Source organism: Acanthopagrus latus, chromosome 23, assembly GCF_904848185.1.
Source record: "Acanthopagrus latus isolate v.2019 chromosome 23, fAcaLat1.1, whole genome shotgun sequence".
Lineage (NCBI taxonomy): Eukaryota > Metazoa > Chordata > Actinopteri > Spariformes > Sparidae > Acanthopagrus > Acanthopagrus latus.
The window spans coordinates 13,302,986-13,326,617 of NC_051061.1; the positions used below are offsets into that span (position 1 = coordinate 13,302,986).

The 23,632-nt window shown below is 42.3% G+C and overlaps 1 protein-coding gene across 4 annotated transcripts in view; it reads right to left on the bottom strand.

The window, feature by feature from the left end:
• The window catches only part of prkar1b (protein kinase, cAMP-dependent, regulatory, type I, beta), a 67,530-nt gene that overhangs the window by 15,383 nt on the left and 28,515 nt on the right, over nt 1-23,632 (bottom strand). For all 4 annotated transcript variants that reach the window (XM_037089984.1, XM_037089986.1, XM_037089988.1 and 1 more), the window contains 3 exons: nt 12,390-12,451; nt 8,217-8,263; nt 3,860-4,018 (listed from right to left, as the gene is read on the bottom strand). In XM_037089984.1, coding sequence (XP_036945879.1) covers nt 3,860-4,018; nt 8,217-8,263; nt 12,390-12,451 — 268 coding nt within the window. The remainder of the gene's footprint in view (nt 1-3,859; nt 4,019-8,216; nt 8,264-12,389; nt 12,452-23,632) is intronic.

The window sequence follows — 23,632 nt, forward strand, 5'->3', positions numbered from 1 at the left end:
ATCTCGGTCCAACGCGAAACACACACACGCCGCCCTCCCCTCTACTCCTCTACCCCCCCAACATCATCCCTCATTTCTTGGTATCATTTCTCCTTGTGTCCTTTCATCTTGGACTCTGTTTGTTGACAGTGGTCTGTCAGTTTGTTAATGGCTTGGCGTGTTTTAAAATACCAAGATGACACAACAAGGTGGGCATTGTTTGACTGGCAGCTACACAATGAGTGTATTTATCAAAGGGAATGGCATTACATTGTTGACTAAATGCACTCCTGGACAAGGAGAGGAGGAGGAGGAGGTGGAGGAGAAGGAGGCAGAGGAGGTGGGGGGTTAGGTGGTTTTCGGGGACCGCCTTGGCTTTGATTTTACATGACAAGATACTTGACATTGTGTCAACAACATGCTCAGTGGATGAAAGACCAGATTTGATGACGGTGACTACGGCATGAATGTGTGTGTGTCAGGTTTTGCCGTTGGGTGGAGGTATAGGGTACGGTGTAAAGGGAGAGTTATATATGTCTATAGTTCTTGTTAAAAATCAACTACCTTTCTTCAGATTGACTTTAAAAGCTTGCCTACATTAATGTTACATAATGTTGCTTTTACTTTCCATCTTAATGCATTGATTATACATTGGCTTGTGGAGTTAATCAAAACCAATGTGCACCAATTGAACATTTATTATTTGTATCTTGTTACGACTTACAAATACTTGCTTATTATGTATGTCAAAATAAAATACAAAACACTTGCATGAGAAAGTGTTTTTGTGAAAAATACAACTATTCTTTAATTAAAAAATAAATAAATAAAAAGACATTCTAAGCACATTCTAACTGTTATTATTTCATTCACTAATATCAGCCATTTGTAGCATCATTATGGGTTGAAATTTGTTGGTAAAACAGCGACAGAAGGGAGCCCCACAGTTAAAATGTAGTCACTATTTAGTGTTATTTAGTTATTTAGTTAATCAGTCAAGTATCTTGGTGTTTGTTTGTCTAGCTCCACATATAATAATTAAAATGGTTTTCTATGCGCATGTATTATTATTGATTAACTGATAATTATTAAGGCAGCTGACTATCAATTAAAGACATTTCTTAAAATGTGCATCCCTCAGCTCTACTCTGCAACAATTCAAGAAGAGTTAGTTTGATTATAATGGACTTACGGAACTGTAATGTTTCGTGAACTTTTTTTAAACTTTTTTTTTTTTTTTTACTTTAACTAGACAGTCAAGCTCTTTATTTGACACTATGGAGATCCAGCAGAGATGCAGGACAAGAGAGCAGCAGATGTGCAAACACTGGAACTCATGGTAGCGGCAGCACACCTTCCCGGGCTCCTAACTAACTAGCTGCAGACACAGGCACTCAGCATAATTTCACTGGGAAACACACAAACAAACACACACACACACACACACACACACACACGCACACACACACGCAATCACACACACACACACACACACACACACACACACACACACACACACACACACTTAGACACACAGAGAGTGATCATTGTGTTGGCCTAAGACGCTGCCAGAATACCACACTCTATAAAAACAGCTTTACAAATCATTGACAGCAATAATTAACTACAGGTTCACATAATTGAATTCTGCTTCACCCCGTCTCCACTCCTGCTGCTGCTGCTGGAAGGAGCGAAGGAATGAGAGAGAAAGAGGGAGAGAATATGCTCTCAAAGAAAGGTTACCAGGGCAGACTGTGCCCTCAGTTCAACTATGCGCTGAAGAGGTGACATGAGTGCTAGGCAGGCTGGTGCCAACATTACATTGAGCTGAAAGGTCCAAACACAGAGCTTCTTCCAATCTCTGTGGGTTCAAACTGTTTAACACAGAGCTGATTTTTCACAGCTGCTGAAGCCTTAGGTGCACACGGGTGTTCGGGAGGTTAATTGGAGGCTATCTAATTTATTTGAAGTAAGACGTTAGGGACATTTGAGGAAGTGAATAGTTGGGCACGGAGACACACACACACACACACACACACACACAGACACAGTGATTAGTATTTCTAACAGCGGCCAAATTGTGTGTATGTGTGCGTGAATCAGTATGACAGCTAGGGCAGAGCACCTTGTGTTTCCAGTTTAAACATTTAGACATTCTTGCTAGATAAGCTCCTGGAGCAGGAAGTGTGTGGAGGCATTAGCGTTGACCCTGCCACAGCTCTTCTTGTTTTTTTTTTTCCTCTTTCCCTGTTTCTTCCTCCAGCAATCGATCTGTAGAGACCTTAAAACGGGAGGATGGAGGATGCACACATTGGCGGAGGTGGTTTTTCAACGTGCATGTGTGTGGATGTATACTTTGAGTCTAAACATGAAAGCATGTGTTTTAAGTGTTTAAGGAGTCTTAAGTGGTTGAGTAGGAGAAAAATATTGCTTAAGCGGCTCACCACAAATGATAAGACTTTGGAGACGCAGTCCACTGGAGTGCATTTTTCATTTACAGCATGTTTTCTGTTGAATTACGGAAAGGGTGTCATCATGTGTAACCAGACTTTTCTGTCGCAAGGAAGAAACTACTCTGAGAAAATAAAATGTAATGTTTGAACAATTTGCTCACTCACGCATTTTGCTTTTTTTTAGTGTATTGGAAGGATAGTGACTACTTTTACATTTCTCACTCTTACTTGCCCAAAAAAGCTTGATATCAACCGCATTTGATTATACAACACAAGATTTGTACATTCATTTTAAAGATGAATTTACAGATTCTTCATAAACCATTACTTAGTGTGTTAGTGCTGGGAGATGAACCACATTTCTATTTGAGTATCCAACAATGATTGGAGATTACAGTAACACAATGGCCTCCTGTTAAGTAGGAGGGGACGAGTGGGAGCGACTACTTTCTCTGCCTGTAGGTGGCGACTCAGGTATGGCAGCTTGTGTTATTTCTATTCCTCCTGTTCCTGGGTACAGATTGGCAGGTATTGGAGAGGTCCCACTGCTGCCTGCTGAATGTGAACGTGTTTGTGAGCAAGTTACAAAATGAGCTGCATGACATGTTTTAACCTCTAGTAGCAGCATACGGCTGTTTTCTATACATGGTACAATGTATTGACTAACTTGCAAACATACAGTAAGATGCACACGATGATGATGCAAAATAGACTGGATCAAAATGTCCACTCAGTCACCAGACTGTGACTTGTTCACTGCCATCACATCACGTCTGCGAGGAAGCGATTCTGCAATGCTAAGATATGCCGCAGACCTACAATAATAAATGCCCCTACATATTTCTGTATCATGGGGTGGGTAAAGATTATTTCACGTCTTCAATGCTCAACTTACACTTTACCAATACATAATAAGGTATTTTTGTTCATCATCATTGGGCATCACATCAATTTTGAAAATGTGGATAATTAAATAAGTGAAGTATGCTGAATTCTGTACTCCAACCAGCCTCTGTGGAAGTCTGCAGAATGTCTGCTTGAGGGTCCTTGTGGACAGGATGAATTGTGGCTTGAACAGCCCTCAGCAGTCCCAGACTTCCTACAACATGCCCGCAAAGCCACACACTCCGCCAGTGGTTCATAACTATTGCCACAGAGGTATAGATTGCATTTAATAGCCAAGATACTGTATGCTGTAATATGCCAGCAAAGACAGGGAAGATCACTGCAAATCGTTTTTGAGACCAAAATTGAATGCAAATGTAATCTTGGGTTGTTAACTAGAAAACTCGACAGGTCACCTTTGATGAAAATTTGAGGTAATCATTATTCAACCAAGTTGCATTGGAGTCAGATAAAGTATGTGCAGGCTTGAACTTACTTCCAAGTGAGTACAGAAGTACAGACTAGTGTGTTGAGTTTCGTACCATGAGGATGCGCCGATAGCTGTCTCGGTCGATGCCCCACAGTTTGAGATCAGTCTTGGCCTTGACGGTGGCAGCTCTGGGAGTCCCATAGATCAGGGCCAGCTCTCCAAAACTACCTCCTTCTCCAATACTGGTCACCCATTCCCCGTTCACATACACCTGCGGACAGAAAAAGAAACAGAGTGATGAGCAGGGTGTTGCATCAGCTTTAACGCTTGTGAACAATGTAAATCATGCATTTTTTTGTGTGTCATTTCAACTTTTCTATCCATCCAGAGACATTTCCCAATCCCTCTCGCCCCTCTCTCCAGACTCCAGGCTGTTTGATATGCTTCGTGGGCTTGTCCCTAAGCATTTGATCCCTGCTAAGTCCTCAAATGAGACCCTCTAAAAGGCCCTCTATCCCTCCTATCTTTCCATCTATCCCTTTTATTTCCCTGTGTCATGTCTCGTTAGGACCTTCCCTTTGATTCAGGGGTGATGGAGGACAGAAATCTGTAGTAGATCTAAAACACCTATAGACATTTGCATGCATGTTTACCTCCATGCACACGCACACTCACGCACGGCTCTATTTAGGCCAGCCACTATAGCTCTACAGACAATTCAAACTCATCGAGACTCATTCAGGCTGTCTCTGGGGCCGTTACGGTTTCACCTGTCGACACACTATCCACTATCTTGTTGACTTAATAACACTGAGAGAAAGGAGGGGAGGGAGGGAGGAAGGGTTTATCCCTCCAGTGGCTGTGAATTGCAGGGATTGTTGCGAGCCATTATCCAAGCCTCAGAGTAGAACACAGGGGACCCATCCTTCACTATAAACTGTTGTGGCTTCAAAGAGATGCAGAGTGCTGGCAACAGTTTTGTCAAGTTTAGAAATGCAATAGACTAAACAGGTGATGCACAGATTTTCATTCTTGACCTCAAGTATCTTCTGACATGCAGTTCTTGGCTCAGTCTTCGTTGTACATTTGATCCAGTAAGGTTCCACACACACACATTAATGCAGCTCCTGGTCAACTAGAGTTATTTAAATTGCTCAGATAAGCAGCTTTACATGCTCACTGGATCAGGTGTGCAAGGGGTAAAGCTGGAGCAAAGACCCACAGAAAAGGTGGTCCATAAGGAGTGAAATTGGAAACACTTGCACTGTATCAAGTCAGCACTGTGCGGAAGGTAAAGTGGAGTTCATGATGAGAAAGACTGAACAATGTACGCTGTCTTGCAGCTGTCACTGGGTTTTAACTATGCGAATATCCACAGCGAGCGGTGTGTGCCTGGTGGTAATTAACAGGCAACAAATCAAAAGTACTGGAAGGTGGATGAGCAGGCTGCGATGTTGCTGTGTGTTTCTGTTTGTAGTTACTTGGAGTGTGTTTCTCTGTGCATGGCCATGGGCTGTGTGAATGTCTGTGTGAGAGAAGGTCTTGAACAGTCTGTCTCTTGTTGTCTATTTGGCAGCAATTATTCAATGTTCATTCCCAAATGCAGTGTCTACACTAATGATAAAATATAAAATAAGACTTCTCTTCTTCAATATAATTTTTTCATCCAGAAATTTAATTTCACTCATTATCTTGTCACCCTTAATCCATGAAAAGTCAGCTGAGGTTAGTACTTCACAAAGCTTTTCTGGAGCTTGACAACAAAACAGCATCTTCTCATAATCATATCTTCTCAAATCAAATTGGAATCCCTGGGCTTCTGGGGATTTGGACTGTGCCAGACAAGCTTAATGGCACCATTTTATGTCATTTTTGGCTGTAGTTTTTCTTCTTTTAAAGCAAGTCCCCATCTACTAGTTTTGTTCTGAATCTCCACAAATGAAACTTTACCTGACTTTCCATCAGCATGCTGTTGAGTAGATAATGACTTAATTTTCATTTTTGGGTGAAATTTCCCTTTAAGGAAAAAGCACTTGGGTAACATGTGCTGACAAAATATCAGATATAATCACCTGTGGCATAAATTAACTTTGTAGCACTTCACTATGGACTCTATTCAGCATTTACAATCAGTATGCAAACGTTGTTACCAATTGTAATATAGTTGTAGGCAGATATAAGGACATTTTAAGTGTGTCTTATTGTACAGTATTTGTCTATATTTGTAATTTCTCCCATGAAGACATGTTTATATAATCCCATCTGTGTTTTATTATATTGTCATTTATTATGTGTTTATACAGTCTAAAGTTATAGGCGCACACTGGTGGAGTACAACTTCATTATACTATAATATACTGTACTGTGAATAAGTGCTACTGTAAATAGGGGAACCTAAAGTAAAGTTTTACTGGAAGCTCAGTATTTAATTAAAAAACAGCATTTTTTTCCTTCAAGATCATCTCACATTGGGAATGAAAGTCTTAATTTCTCTCGTGGTTCACCCATATAAATACAGGCCGATGTCAGTAAGTGAATACACTTGTGTGCAGACGTGGTGGGGTGTTTACATCAGTGGCAGTGGTTGTCAGCTTTCAGGCAGTTTATGGGATGCCGGCAGATTTACACTCCTCTCTAATGAGAGACATCTCCACACTTTAATAACCTCGGCACCGAGCTTGAAGTAGTTTAGTGCCTGAGCTGTGGCTGGGAGGCAGCAGCTGTCTGTAGTGATAGAGGGGCGGATTGCAGGGTGAGGTGGAGAAGACGCATAGGAGCATGGGGGTGAGGCCAAGGATAGAGGTCCTCTCTCAGTTTGGCTGCCGAATGATAGGATCCTGGCTGTGGCAGCAGATGCCAAAGATTCATCGGTGGCAGACAGAGGAAGGTCGAGGTCCAGCCCAGAGCAGGACAGATGATGAAGACACAAAGTGATACTGCAGCTTCTGGGCTAAACTAACATGAAGTTGAGCCAAAGCCTAAGGGACTGTGTTCACAGTTTTGTTTCTCAGACAGCCTTCGTTTCCAATTGTTTCAAAGGAAAACAGAGCATATGTGCTAGCGTGCTGCCACCTCAAGAAAAAGCCCCGCACTCAGCAGAGCTTGTTGGCTTTCTAGCGCTACTAGTTGAAAATCCCTTAACCTTTACTGTCGCTCTTTTTCAGGCAATCAACAATATAGTGGATCGGGCTGGACTTTTTATCCGTCATACTGGTAATGAAGAAAACTGAGCTTTATCAGACAGAAATATGTCATAGCACAGACAGTTAAGCTAATTTGTGGAAGCACATCATCCATCCATCTGATAGAGCTGGCAATTGTTGTGCTTCTATCACCTTGCACATTGTAAGCTTGTTGTTAACTGTCTAGTCAGCCCTCTGTTACAATAGCGCTGCCTTACTGCACGTGTTTCAACCCAGCTCTGCCATGTACACTACCAGCGTTTTTTAGCAAGAAAAAAGAGCCCAAAGACCGGGAGATAAGCAGTTAAAACAAAAAAAAAAAACAAACAAACTGTTTTTCCCACTAAAGAGACTCTGTTGTGAGAGTAGGATTATCATACACTGAGTATCAGATCTTACACAACACTGCCTAACACTGGAGCTGAGGAAAAAAGAGCAAAAGAAAAAACAAGACTTAACTAAACTGAATATGCAACGTTTCCTTTGGCATAAAAAAATGAGGTGGTTCAGTCTAAAGAATTTGAGACGACAATTCGGCGTGCCAATTTTCTCATCTTTTCCCCTTACAACGTATCCTATCTATTAAGCCTAAATATGGGTATGGAACAATCAGAGTCCTTGAGTGTTTCATAAGAATCTGGAACTAGGCATCAGTACTTATCACATTTGACAAGAAACCACCGGAAATAATCCAAGTCAATGCAACACGGTTGGGTAAGCGTTTCATAGTCTTTCTATCATGGCACCATCTCAGTGTATATACGCTTATTTCTGTCAGGTGGGCTGTCTATATTGGCACGCTCGGCCGAGCTTGCCAACCTGCTTCTCTCCTCTTACCCGGCGTCTCTGTAAGCCGATAAGGTCACTTCCTGTTTAACGTTCCATCAGCTCCTGTTTTATCTCTCCACTTAACTCTATCGCTCTGTGTCAGACTTGCTAAGACAAAAGACTACCTCAGTTTGGGTGCCTTCACAGTGCAGCGGACTCTAGAGCGCCATGTTCAGATTGTCATCGGAGTAGAACCGAACTTTGAAGGGAACAAAACATGGGGGCAATCTAATACAACCTGTCCATTGTTAGGGGGAAACATTGTCTCAACATGAGTGAAGAAGGCAGGGTTTTCCCACTGAGTCACAATCCGTCTTATAGCCTAGCTGTTGGCACTCGGCATACTGGAATCCCCTTCATTTGTAATGTTTTGCTTTAGTCGATGAACTGAATAAAAGAAATGACTTTGAGGAGAAAATGAATGAGGGTTTTTGTTTGTGTGCTTGTGTCTCCACTTACGTCCACTTCACCTTGGTCAATCACATAGAAGTTGTCTCCTTCATCGCCTGGAGGGAGGAGAGGAGGAGAAAAAAGGGAGTTTGTGAGAGAGCAGAAAAAAAAAGAAGGAAAAGCACCTGGAGCCGACAGGAAAGCTTATTCTTCCTATTACTCCCACCTCTTGTTTAAGTTCTTAGAGGTGGATTTTTAAACCATTAAACCAAAATGGATGCATTAAGAGATTAAATCCATTCGTCAAACACTTAGAATACCATTTTCTGTGAGCTGAGGAGCAAAAATAAGTTGATAGTTTAAGCCATCATGAAACATCGAGACGTAAACAGATAGACATTTTCTCACACTCCTCAGGCCTGTTAACTTCCATCACTTCTGCTTAAAGTGTTGATTACTCATCTTGCTATCATTTTTCTTGTTAGGTCTGAGACCCAGCACCCAGTGCCAGAGATGCCGCTGCCTCCCCCAGAATGCACATTTCACTGGGCCTGCCAATATCTCTGTGAAATGGGGCTCTCGCCAGCAGAAAGTTGCAGCAATAGCAGTGCTCATTACTGCTGCTTGTGTAGCTTAATAATGGAAACTCTGAAACAGAGGGGCCTGAGTGTGCAGAGCTGCAACACCTCAGTACAAATTAAAAATGCACAACGAGAGGCTTTGTTTATTCTGTTCCATACATCGCTACTCTACACAGAAGTTTAATCAGTTAGCAAACCTTAGCATAAAAACAGCAGAAAACAGCTAAATCTTACCAATTAAAAGTTATGTTTAATCAGTGCAAAATACAACATTAAAATTAAGGGGGGCTCTATGAAACTTAACTGTTGTGCTGAGAGCCGTTTCTTAGTTTTTGTCATTGGACTTAATTTCTAACCAAACATTAATTACTATTGCTCTTTATTAACGGCACAGAGAGAGGTACTGAGATGAGGCCCTCAAGAATGAACATATAGTCACATTCTGAGGACTGTCACAGAAGATCCAACCTTAACCTTCATAAAGAAATCCACAGTCCATAAAAGTTACCATTTTACACTGGGTTATATGAGTATATCTTGACTGGGAGCGGCGCCTTCCTGGAATCTCCGCTCTTTTGAATCTCCCTAAATGCAAAAGAATTTGCTTGAATATTTTCCTTAAATTTCCTTAAGTATGGTCAGAGGGTTGCCGCAGCGGAGAGGACATGTTGTTGTCTAAATCAGAAAAGGGCTTATTCTGTGGATGGGCATTTTAGGCAGCCCGTACTAGGCTTGTCCGGAAAGATGCAACTTGCTGTGCCGTTGCCCGATTAAGGCGTTCCATGATGTCTGCTTGCCAAAGAAAAAAATGGCTACTACTTTAGTGAAAAAGGATTCAGTGGTGGAATGTTACTAAGTGCATTTATTCAAGTGCTTCAGCAGAAATGTGATGTACTTGGTATTTTCCTGAGGGATGTCGATGTGGCTCCTATGTTAACTGTATGATGCTGTGTAGTCCAATATCTATATCAATGTTGTCATCATAGGACACATTTTTGCTTCTGTTTAATGTCTCTCTGTGATATGTGAATTGTTAAAGCAAAACTCAATAAAAGTGTGCTTATAAAAATTACTTGGATTAGCTGGAGAAGACATTATCCCAAGTATTGTATTTTCACTATGTGTTATCTATGCTTTTTATTAAATAAAGGATACAAATACCTTTTTTACAATCACTTAATACGTTATATCAGCTGCACTGTCTCCAGCAGCAATTGTTTCCACTTCTGTGTTTCCTGTATCAGATGCAACTAATTGAAGGGTCTCATATATGCAAGGCAGGCAACTCCAAATGTCGTCTGGTCTGCTGACCGGATCCCTGTTTGTGCTCTGTGTTTTCAAAGCGAACCCTAAACCTTGAAGCAGGCCATGGGATCTGGTTGGTTGATGACCGCTAAAAGCATCTAGTCTGGAGATAAGGCTGAAAAATGGTGAAGTGTTCCTTTAATTATGCTATCCGTTACATAGGGCTGGAGGGAAATTATTACAAAGGACTGACAGCCACATATGTGAGCACTGTGAAGCTCTCCCTGCAGCTACCGCTTACAATACAAATGTGACTGTGAATGTCACTTCATTCAGAGGCACAAGTGGGCGATGATGCATGAGTATACATGGCTCAAGTATGCATGTGTGTGCATTTCATAGGTACCAAGTGAGGGTGTGCGTGCGTGTGTTCACCTGAAGAGTTGAAAGGCTGAGAGCGCCCCGTGTGTAAAGTTCACAGGAGTTCACACGGCTAATTAATACTGAGTGGAGAGTGCTCGTTAATCATATAGCTCTATTTGTCACACAAAACGCTCGTTTGTCTGTGGGACGGTTTGTCCCAGTGGAGACCCCCAGACACACACACACAACCTGCTGCAACATGGCCCTGTCCTATCTCCCTCTCTCTGTCTCTGCCTCCCTCTCTTTCATCTCCTCTATCTCTCTTTCAATTACTTCTCGCTCTGTCTTTCTTTTCTTCGACTCTTCCTGTCTTTTATCACTTGGGTGCTCGGGTCTTTGTTTTGCAGCCTTCCAATCCCCCTGTGCCTGTGAGTGCAGACAAATATTTGACCAGAACGTGCGCACACACACACACACACACACACACACACACACACACACACACACACACACACACACACACACACACACAGGCATGTTGGTGCCAAGCTAATTGTCGTGCACATTGTTTAGGTCCTTCGGCTTTGCTCAGGAGGAAAACATGGGTCACATCCTCAACCTCTAAGGTGTTTTGCTCTCACAGTTTTGGTGCACCATACAGCTAAAGGTGTTCATCTTTCAGAACTGATTTCACGTTGGAATTTTAAAAAAAATGTAGAAAATATCTACATACAGCACATCGCAGGTTATGATAGAGTAAAATTCTGTCTTTGTTTAAATACCACTCGAGCCACACAGGCGATAACTCCTAGCTGTGTCTAAATAGTGTGTGATGGGACGGTAGCATGCAAGTTTTTTAGAAGCTGTACAGTAGTCCAGACATTAGCAATGACATCAGCACTGTATATACAGTATACCACATGCTGTAGTGTATATAACAATGGACTGTCTGGGTCTGGGGGCCCCGCAAAGTTAGCTAGACGTATTATCACCAAATTAGGACTGATATACTCCTGGATGCTGTTTTAAGAGTAGGTGGGAGTGACTGAGCTAGTGTGTAATTCAGTGAGTGTCCAAAAGCCTCCATTCAGTGTTAAAGAGAGTGTGTGTTTGTATGGCATGCTCCACAAATGTAACCTGCGAACACAGTATTATCTAAAGGTGGGAATTTGTCTGTGAGAATGTGTGTTTTCAGTGTTTCAAATATGTGATTAACATGTCTGAGTCTGTGTTTGATAGGAGTTCCAGTGTAGTGGGGTGTTACTGGAAAAATACAGTCTGGGCCTGGTTCTGTGTTCCCTCAAAGTCCAGGGATGTCTAGAGTGCTTTGACGACTGTGGTTCGGCAGGGGAAAGGGACCTGACATCTGGTGCAGAAGTGGGGAATGTGTGAGTGGTGCAAAGAGAGGAAAGGGGAGGGAACGGGGGAGTGGCGGCACAAAATAAGCGTGAATAGTGGAAGTCCAGTAGATGCATTCTTTGAGATAACGAGGCCTTTTTCTTTTTTTTTTTTGGTGGTGCAACGACCAGAGCAGAAAGGTTTCCGACACCATGTGTTCACTTATGCTCCTCTGCACCATCCAGACAAGATGGATGTTGTGTTTTCTATCATCATTGTTCTTTTGACTGGTAACTAGGGTAAGCAAATCTACTGGCCACTTCAGTAGGGGTTTGGGCCAGAGAAGGTTATGAGTGATAATGGTACATTAATTGTTTGCCACATACTTGTCTTAACATCTGTAGCACAGATTTAATCTATGCCCTGATGAATTATCTCACATCAAAATTGTAATAACCTTAGCTTTAAGGTCTATCAATATCAGTGTCTTCATCTTTTTCAGTATCTTCAATGTTTTCGTCAGGAAAGGTGTAACTTTAAGGGTAACACACCAATCAAAGTTTGCACCACCCCCCGACTATTTTTTTACGAACTCCCAACCTACACACTGTTACTGGCCAGGGGTTACACACGAAAATTGTGATGTGCTGCAGTTTACGTACATATGATTGATTGTGACAACATCAAATAATCAAAACTAAACGTATATACATACCTTGCTGGATCACTGTTTCCCCTGCAATGTGAGTTACTGGAAACATGGCATCAAATATGTCACTGAAGTAGAAAGAGACAGGGAAGAGGAAGAGGGGAGAGGGAAATAACATAGTTATTACCAACATACCTGCTATTACGGTGCATTACTCACTCACAGAGACAAACTGTCCTCCGTCAAATTCAGTGAGAACATACACAGTTTACTCCAACAAATCCCCCAGTGCTTCATTATTACTAGATGTCTATAACTACGGGTGTTTGCACTTAATGCAAGTACCAAACACAAGAAAATATCATCATCAGACAAATGAGCATAACATAGCTTCAGCCACTTTCTCTGCATCTTTACATCCTATTAGTACTGCAGATAGGCTTAAACATAACTGTGCTATTTCAGCACACGATCAAAGCCTTTATATCTGAGTGTATCTTTAGAAAGAGGCACTGAGAAAACAAACAAAATGACGGCTGTGCCTAAGCACTTAATTTCTGTTTCAGCCCGGCAGGGAAAGCGCCTGTTAGACTGTTCCTAATCGGGCTGTTTAAATGCATGAAGCCTGAGCAGATTAAAGTTCCTCTGCCGAGATGTGTTGGGACAAGAGAAAACTTCAGTATCCTTCCTCTCCTCCTCCTCTCTGCTTGTCTCTCACCTCCAGGGTATATTTATCTATCTAATCAGTTACATACCACCCGTCTTATAGAGAAATATAGAAAAAACAATAAAAGAGGGTCAGGCATATATCAAAGACATACAAGACCTGCTGAGTGAAGGTGGGGCAAGTTTGAGCCCGTTCTCTTTTAAGCGTGTATGTCGCTGAATGTGTGTTTGCACCAGTCTGCCTGCTTTTGAGTATATGCTGCCTATGAAAACACACAGGTTTTCACAAAATGATGTGTGGGTGTTGAATATTTCTCTTCTTGTGGCTATGCAGCACCTAGATATGAAAAGGCTTACACAGCCATGTAACCTTGCTGCACACTGCTCACATAAATGAGTTGCTTTACATGAACCTCCTGGTAAAAGAAAAAAGAAGAAAAAGTGCAGGTCAACAGATGTTGAGGAGAGATCTAAGGATGTTATTGAGTGGTTTTGGAAGTGAACGGACCATGCTGGTATTTGTTTATGTGACACCGAATAAAAAGCAGACTTGAGAGGGTGGATTCGGGCCAACCATACCCACAGGTAGGCCCTGTGCGGTGCAGCTGGCCACTGACTCACACATTGCACACGCACAGACGCACGTTGCAAGTTCGCAAAAAACACATCCGCTCTTTGAAGTGTACAAGCACAGGCTAAAAGATGCACAGACACACTTCGGTGATTCCATGTACAACACGGCCTCCGTGCATACACGTGGTGCTACGCATGCAACCAATGCATGTCAACACACTCGCACACATATTCAAGCACATGAAAACATGCATATTGGCACGGTCTCATAGGACACGTAAACTCAAAATGCTTTGATGGTGATTAGTCAGGGCAACATCTGCAGGAGCGCCCTCAACTCTCCTCACGTCCTCGACCACCTGCGCTCGGCATGGAGTCTGTTGATTCAGGGGGGGTTTCGGAGCAGTTGGTTTCAGGTCATGTATAACTAATAATGAGCAATTCAGGAAAAGAATTTCCTTAGCAAAATGTTTTTGTTTGGGTTTTTTTTTGTTTTTTTTAGCAAAAATACCACAGGAAGAATCAGCACATATAGGTCATTTAATTTCCTGAATTAACTCAAAATATATTTCAATGCTTTCTAATTAAAAACAGGTTCTTCTTTAGGATGAGCTCTTTCTTGATGACGATGATGACGATAATGATGATGATGCATCACGCAGCTAACAGGATGCTCATGACTGATGCGCGGCAAGAGGATCAAAGGTGAGTAAACCTGCGTTTGGGTAATTACCCTTGACCACCTCTCTCTTTCCATGCCCTGCCTCTCACTGAATGCATCGCTGAGCACAACAAAGACACTTGTGCAGGTAATTGCTTCCCCTCGTCTCTACCTGTCTCTCTTTCCCTTTCTTCATCCCAAACTTCCTCCCTGTCTGTTCTCGATAACTTTTTCTCTTCCTCTCCCCTCTCAATTACCCCTTTCTTCCCTCTAATTCTCCCGCCACCCCGCCTATTTCTCTCATCTCTCGCTCTATCACCCCCCCCACTATGCCTCTCCCAGATGAAGTGATTAATCCTGTCCTTTCCGCTACCTGTAGCCCCTCTGACCTCATGAAAAGGCAGAGCCACCCTCTCCTGCCCCCCCTTAACAATGGATGTGCTGTTCTGACAGAGACAGACTGAAAGGAAGAGGGAGAGACCCTGCAGACTCTGAAGAGGCTAGGAAGTTCACCTCCACCCTAGGGAGGGAGACAAAGTTTCTGTCATGGTTGAGATATGTGGAGGTACTTCCCTGCAACACATCCTCCTTTACATACACAAACGCATGTAAGAACATCTATTGAAAACCCATATAACTGTCCGATTGTTAATTACTGTCACATCTCCTCACTGACATCATTCTCATCTTAATTGTTGTTCTTACAATCTGTCCCATCTTTGCACATACTCAGTCCCTGCCCAGATGACATCACACGGGGGAGTACACTGCCTGTATATGAGTTTTTTTTGTCGCACAGGATGTAGCAACAGAGATAAAGGCATTTGTGTAATAATCTAAGCGGCAATCATGGCAGTGAAGCAGCGGTTTTTATTTCAGGGGGTTAGGGTTAGGGCCAAAAGACGCAGTCATCTCGGATGGAAGTGACATCAAAATGGAGACAATTAGAAAGAAGAGACACCTTTTTGTAATGCCCTGCATTGCATTGTGTTGAGCTCATCGCAGGACTGTGGCTTTTGTAAAAATGCAAGTTGGATTTACCAAGCTGTCTACAATGTGGCTGCCACCTCAGGTTGCAAGTTTGTGTGATAGGAAAAGTTTATGTGAGCCTTTGCTCTCTCACACACATGCAGACAACAACATAGCAACAGCAGACTATTGTTCTCAAACACCCATTAAACCGTGGTTAGCTTAGGGGATTTCAGTCATTTCAGTCATTAATGACATGAAATCAGGCCTGCTTGTTGTAGCTGGATTGCTTGTTGTTCTTCCTGGTTGGTGTTTGACAGCCTTCCTCGCTCAACTCTCCCCTCCCTCTTAATCTTTCCTACAACACAGCTGTTTATTTGTTCAGCAGCAGACATCTTATCTCTTACATTACTACATCAACACACAGCACTACCATTATGCCATTAACACCAAAGGACTCTTTAACAGCGCGGCGTGCCGCCATGTCTTTGTGTTTCTTAATGGACCACAGAATGTTGGGTTACACAAGCCCTTGATGGGGAACTCATCCAGAAGGCTCGCTCGTCTGTTTGGAAGAGGTTTTGCAATAACTAAAGCAATCAACAACTGCACCGCATACGGGAACTTCCAAGCTCTCCAAGATGTCTCTTGGCTTGGCAGTGATGTGCCACTGGTTTGGCTGGCACAGCGTTCATGCCTTAAGTGCTTGAAAGATTAATTTTCACTGCCACAGTTGATAGTAATTCCGATGGCTGCTTCTGGCTAATCAGAACAATAGCCTTTGTTTTGCAACCCTGCACAAGTCCATGACAAACACACCTGAGTTGTATGACATGTGTAAGTTTTGTTGGTTGACAGAAGCAGAGGGGTGATATGGTGCATACCGATCACTGAGAAAGTCAAAGTTCCTGGGTTTCTCATTTACATAATAATTTAATAATCTTGTGATTAAGAGGGAGATTTTAGAATGAGTAAGGCATTGTGTGTGTGACATAATGTTTCTAGGAGTCCTGTCTGCACCTGAGGGACTTGGGAATGTTTAACAGAATTAATGCTGCATACTTCCTTTAGCCCACCTTGAATTAAAAGCTAGATTGTGATTACGCAGCATAATGTGCAAAGAGCAAGCAAAAACATAAATTATATTTTCACTGATGATTGAGGTTTACAGATTTAGTATACAAGCCTATAGTGTGACTCATCATGGTAATATCAAAGTAAGATGGAAAAACAGCTTAATGAGGCTGACAAAGTGATGTGCAGTGTAGTGTCCAGAGTTGAAAAGTTGAGCACAACCACATGGAAGAACCAACTCACCCCGCTGTGCTCTTTTAGTGTGGACACGATGAAAGCTGTTTTTCTAATTACATACACCAACACACATATAAGCATGTACACACACAAACACACACCACCGACAATAGGCTGTAGTATGAGAGAGTGAGTACGAGAGAGAAAAAAAGGGGGGGATGAAGGAGTTATAATTATAAAGCACTGAAGCATTTAGGGAGGATATTTATGACATGAAAGCACTTGGCACGTGCACTGTCTCTCCCTGGAGACCTGGCGCAAAAAAATGACGAGCCCGGGCCCTGCCAGCTGCTGCCCATTTCTTTCAACTGGCCTCAAAACTCTAAGAGTGATGACCACTAACATGGTCAAGACGCATCGCAAAGATCCCCTCCAACCACCAAATCATCAATAGTCTACTTCTAAATGACAGTACAGAGGGGATGTTGCATAACGACAAAAGAGGACTCACATTTGAATTTCATTTCTTTAGAACTGCTTTTTAAAGATTTTCATGGCTAATGATTTAACCAGGCATATCTCTGCGCAAATAATTCATGTTAATGTGCACTCGTGTCTTGTGGCTAAAAGGCAAGAAGATGACGATAAACAGTTCATTTTGCATCATAAAGTCTTATTGGAAGAAAAGAAAAAGCTTCAGTACATACTGTTTTTTTATGCACACTGCTGAAGATTTACTTCACTGCTCCTCTCTTAAAGTATGTTAATTTGAGCTTATTTTGGAATGATTAATCAAGCTGCTACTATTTGTTCTTGCTGTTGAGAATTGGCCTATACTGAGCATACAGACAGCCATGCAGCACAGAGGTGGTCCCGGAGCTTTACAGGTGGACATAACAGTTTATGGCTGGTGGCAATGACCACTTAAAGATGGTCAACAATGTGGGAGGAGACAGGAGGACAGTCGAGGAGAAAGAGATCTCTCACTTTTCTAAAAACTCAACTGGCCCCTTAAATCCATTTGAAATTGAAAAAGAGCTTTGGACTGATTTCCCAGTGTCAAAGATCAAATGAACGCCCTCATTCATGGAGGTCTGAAGTTGGAGTGCGCTGTGTGATTAAATGTTGTAAGTTGTATTTAACACCAGCAGAGTGTAGGGAGCACACTGTGTTAAACCCACACACCTGGACCTGGTGGGTTTATAAGGGGTGTAAACCTGCATGCATCCTGTGACCTCAAAATGTAGACGTGTGGCTCACTATGTGTGAACCGTAAGACCAAATCACCTGAGAGTGAGGCCCGGGTGATCTGTGTGATCTCGACACTGCTGCTAAAAGCTGCTGATACAAACAGTGTCGTTTATATGTACTGCAATGACCAGACCACCTGAGAGAATGACAAGAAGGTGCAGTGGTGAGGTGCAATACATCATAACAAATGGTTAAATCCTTATATCTAGGCGTCAGTGCTTTGATGAGATCCAATGTTTCAGAACACTTTGCACGCTCAAGATGTCTTGAGATATTATTAAGCCTGGTCAAATACATACTTAGCTTGAGAGAGAGCTGGATTCGCAAGATCACCAGGTCTTGTTATGTTGTGGCCTAACGAGTGATTTGGCTCTATCAGCGTCCTGTGAATAACTGCTGGCAGCTTGAGCAGGGTTTAAGTGTGATGACCACTGAGAAAACCGACTGTTTATGCAAACATAACAATGGCTGCAGCGCAAGAGGTTAGCTCAGATGTTGCTTTAGTAATTATAACTGAAGAGTTTTTCTTTATTGGAAGAAGAGCAGAGACACTGAAGGCTTTCCTTAATGGGAAAGGATCGAAATAAAAAAGATGTGTACACTCTTGATTTACCAACTGACTATGCATACATTGCCATGTATGAATTGCAAGGTGCTGCACTTTTCTGGACAATTTCTGAGGAAGGCTTCTCAGATAGTTATGTGTAACAAACCATCTGGCACATCACACTAAATACATACTGGGCCAGTCAACAGACTTGAGGGAGTGCATAGCTGATGATCCCATGTCTTTAAACTCCCAAGCCTTTAATCAACTCTTTTCTAAGAATAAAATATGTAACCTTTTTAAAGCATATTTTGTTGAGTTGTGTAGCTATATTACCCAATATGTTTCCAACAATGAATAAAAAAAACCTTAATTCAACTTCAGGTAACAGTGTGTTTCATTCTGCCATAACTAATGACATAAGTTACAAAGGATGTAGGCAAACGTGACTAAAATTAACAAGAACAAAACTTTACAATGTTACTTCATCTGTGAACATTTGTTTTTAATCAAAATCAAATATACTGATATTGCCCAAAATCACAATCACATTGCCTCAGTGGGCTGTGACTGCCCTAAGGGAGTTGGTTGAATATACTTTACAGCTGTGCTATAAACACAAACAGTCACTGATTCAGACAAACAAACACTTTGCAGCCAGTGATTGCCAATGTGGAGGAAAGACTAACTGACACAGTAGCTTTCCCGAAACCTTTGAGCCTATTTGAAGCAGTAGTCCTCAGATAAAATATATGACTGAACTACCACTGAACCGGCACTGACACCTTGGACCCTGCAACCTGCCAAAGCCAGCTCCATGAGAGGACAATTTGCCCTTATCACCGCCTCCTCAACATGCTCAGTACTAAGCACCACTGTTTTCCTCACACTGTCTTGTTGCTGGCATGGCAATGGGAAGAGCAGGCTTGGAAATGTTGGTTTAGAGGGGGAGGAAAGTTGAAACAAAGGCAGAAAAAGACGAAAGAACAGAAATAGACAGAAAGAGACTTCACTGGGAAGAGCACGGGGCTACCGAGAAGCAGCCAGCTGATGCAGCGAATACCAGACAGCTGAGACCTTCTACATGGCCGAGCTTAATGAACACCTTGTTCACATTTGCGTGTACATAAACAAATAAACACACGCTCACATATACAAGCTTAAAAAGGCGCATTTACAACATCTGCCATCAGGTTTAACAGCAGTGGTGATAATGACGCAGACCTTGTACATACAACCTCATTCCTCTGCTGTGACTACTGCTTGGAACGTACCACATCACGCACGCACATACGCACGCACGCACGCACACACAGGTTGGCATCAGGGAGACAAGAGGCAGAGCTGCGTGGCAGCGGAAGAAAGGACCAGTCTGAGGAGGAAAAAAGTGAGAAAGAGGGAGCGGTTGATAGAAGGATGTGAGGAGAAAGGAGGATGTGCTACAGGGCGGAAAACAAATATCAAACTTTGACAGCATCTTGAGTGTAAATAAACAGTGTGCCACATCAGAATCTTTGATGTTCAAAATCATGGGATTAGTTGTATGTCACTGGAGTGAACAGCTGAATAATCTTCAAGGAGAAGTGCAAGTAATACAGCTTATTGGCTTACGGGTGCAATCTAGGGTTGGGTGATTTTTATTTTGCTTGTTTCATGGTCTTCCTCAGAAGAACGAGTGAGAGCCTCTTACATGGCAGTACAGTACACACCCACTGAGCTGAAAAATGAGTGGAGGGAATAAATGCGTCTAGAACCTGATTATTTTCACATCTAGCTCAGTGAATAAAAGGTTTACTTTGACCAAACAGGAGACTGTTATACTAACCAAGTGGGTTTCGGAGAGTTTTATTTTTGTCTCTGTCAAATTTGAATGAAGTGAGTTTTACAGTAAAGGGTACTAAACTCATCTTTGTTTGGTTCAAGATGATAATTTGAGTTCAGAGGGAGTACTAAGGCTGAGCAATATAATGATATAATGTCTTTACCTTGAAATGAGACTATATTGTCTGGCTAATTTTACGTGTTATCTTTTCCTGGTGTTGTCTTTCCATCACACTAAAACCCAACACATCTATGTTGTACGACTTGTGATGAAGAAATTAATGAATGAACACTCTTCAGAGAGTGCTATTTGACTGACTTTTCAATCGACAAGTTGCTTGTCCCTCGATGTTTGGTAATAAAAGACTCCTGTTCACAGTGTGAATTGCATGTCTCATCAGCAATATCAGTCAGACTGGCCCCATTTGATCAAGATATTATCAGCACTGACAATCATTTGGAGAAAAAAAAATCACCAAACTTCCCTCTGAAGTTTGCTCTTTCATTTTTTGAAGGCATTTCTTCAGTCATACAACATAGATAGAGTTATATTGCCACAGGGATATCAATTATATTTGATTCCATCACCTAGTCCTGGTGTTTGTGTTGGGCTTTTGAGATTTCAAAACACTGATACATATTGTGTATTGCAAAAGAGCCTAGAAACACCAACAATATTATTCTAAGTCCTTATCACCCAGCCCTTGGGTGTACAGTCAGTTTGATAAGGAAAATAGGTGTAGGAATATTTATTTGGAAAGTGTTATCAGGTCAGCCAACCCTAGTCGCATCTGTTTCCTCCCTCTCTCCTTTATCATTAGAAAAGGGATAAAAATAGTCTCGCTCAAACATTCAGCTAAGTCTTCCGGTGACACGGATGAGGGTTGCTCCCCACTTTTGAGACTGCTGTGTACATTCAGCGTGACAAGGCTGTTTTACAGGCCTACCTGTTGATCCAACACACACCACCTGCTGATGCAGCCATGATGTCAGCCCACAAACATCACAAACATGTCCAACCCTGCATTCTCTCCCCTGCTTTCCTCTTGTCACATCAGGAGTCTGATACTGTTGACTAAGTATTGTAAAACGTACTTTTTCACCTGCGTGCTACTTACTTTTCCCCGTGCAGTGTGTCTAGATTTCATTATCAGTACACTTTTTCACACTTTCCTAATGCCCGCTGTCTTCGTTGTTTGTCGCCCCAGGGCAGGAAAAAGTGAGCTCTTCCTCCACTTAAAAAGGGTCAGGCTGGATCAGGTGCTGACAGGACTAAGCCTCCACCTCTCTGATGTGTCCACAGGCGACGTGTCACCGGAATAAGGCAAGGACACAGGGAGACAGAAGGACAGATAGAGAGGGAGACATATTCTTGTCCTCACCTGGCACGCAGGGATAGAAAAGATCTTCTGAATGCACGGAGTTATATTACACTCAGATAAAACAATCCTATACATTCTGTACAGGTGCCAAGAGTCATGCCTCTCCCTCGTTCTCACTCTCTCTAACATAGACACACACACACACACACAAACACACACACACACATATCCTGACACGTCGCCAAACATCACAAGACATGCCGCAGCCCCGTGGGCATGTCTTTTCCTCTCCTCTCTCCTCCATCCTCCCTCCCTCCCCCTGCTTCCCTCCCTCCTTCCCACTTCTCAGTAGACAAGCACAAGAACAAGATAAGCATTTGAGAAGCAGATCAGGACACAAATTGCCTTTTGTTGGGGTTTAAACCTGAGAGGTGTTTACATAACACGGCATATTATACGTGCATGCTCAAACACATGGATGTTTACAAGGAAATTAGATGGGGAAAAGTGAAGGACGAGGTATACAGTGGAGAAATGCTTAAGGCTAAAACTGTACACTGTACTTGTGTGTGTGTGTGTGTGTGTGTGTGTGTGTGTATTTAAACCTCATCCACCGGCACTATGGGCAGTGAGGTAAGAGGTGCAGTGGGTGCACGGAGGGGAGAGAAATAGTTGACATTCGATAGCTGACATCTGACTGACGTAAGGCCTTCCCTGCTGTAAACAGACAGCTTCATCAGACACACAGGCTGCAGATCTGGACAGTGTTGAGCAACCAACTAGCACCTCTTGTACAAAGCACGAGGGAATCTGCTCATGTTAGCAATTTGCTAAATGGAAAGTTTACTTAACTGTTACAGCTATGTATGGTGACACACTGGATTCAACGAGAACCACAGTTTTCTCTCTCAGGACGAGCGTCATTCGAGACAAAAATACGCTCCTTCGTTTTCCACCTAGCCTCCATGATACCTTGTGCAACCTCCAGCATGTCCTGACTCTCAAACAGAGTTTTCCTTGGTAACAGGATGCTGCTCTTTGTTCTGAGACTGATTGGCACAATGTCTAATTCATTAATGAAGATCTAGGCTGATGCCTTTATTGAGTGAATACTAACACCATAATTAATGCTTAGCCCCCTAAGCTATCCCTTCTTAAGCCAGAGCATTAGTTTACTTAGGTTTTTTGTTATTTACCTAATACGCTAATAATTACTTCCCCAGAAAACTCCTTGAGATTTTCAGGTATGGTTTGCACTATATAAGGCTCTTGTTATGGATGCTGAAATGCCCTGATCACCTCAATGGTTGAGCTCTTGCATCAAGATTTGACCAAAGTTACAGAGTGAGGTCTGAAGCATATTCCTACACAGATCAGAAATTCATTGATGTTAACAAGCTCGACTGTTTCCTGACTGATGGAATACCTTCACAAGCAAGGGTTCTCTGGCATGCAATTACATTTTTCGGGAACAAAGCTCCTTTTGTCAGCTTTGAGCCCAAATAATTCATGAAAAAATGGGAGTAGATACTGTCAAAACAATCTTTTATCCTTGAGGTTTTAATTACTGTGAAATCCAAAAATTTCAGCATGAAAAAATATAGATATGGAGCAGAGTGTTTTAGAGGTATGTGTGGTTTTTCTCTATCACTTATGCACGTTAAAATTTGTTTAAGTTAAAGCTTGTGCACTGTTAACCAAGGAGTCCTTGGTGAAAAGCAACAGACATCTCTGATAGTGTAAATATAGTAGAATCATCATCTTGCAAGAAGTTCTCATAGAGATATGAATCAAAATAGCAATTTAAGTAAATCAGCAGTTGAGTCACTTTAGGTACTGAAGAGACCTAAATAACATTTTTACTCTATGACAGACTATCATCTAGAAGGCCAAATGGCTCTCTGATGGCCTCAATTCTATAACACAAGCTCATCACACATTCAACCTTCTCAGGCATGGAAATGGACCGAGCACCTCCAATTCAGATGAAACTTGACCAGAGTGACACCCATGAACCAATGAGGAGGTCATGGGAGAATTAACACGCTATAACGAGACTGTTGTCTGTGCCTGTGCACTGGAACCTATCACCGTAGCATAGACAAAGCAGACGGGATGTATACAATAGGAGGCCTTGGGCCGACCCAGGCTGTTCTGTAGGCGGCTGAGCTGCTCTGTCCTCGGCTAATGTGCGCTGGTCAGTGTGTGGGTTGTACTTTGGGCCCGCTTGAGCTAAAAAGGCACTGAA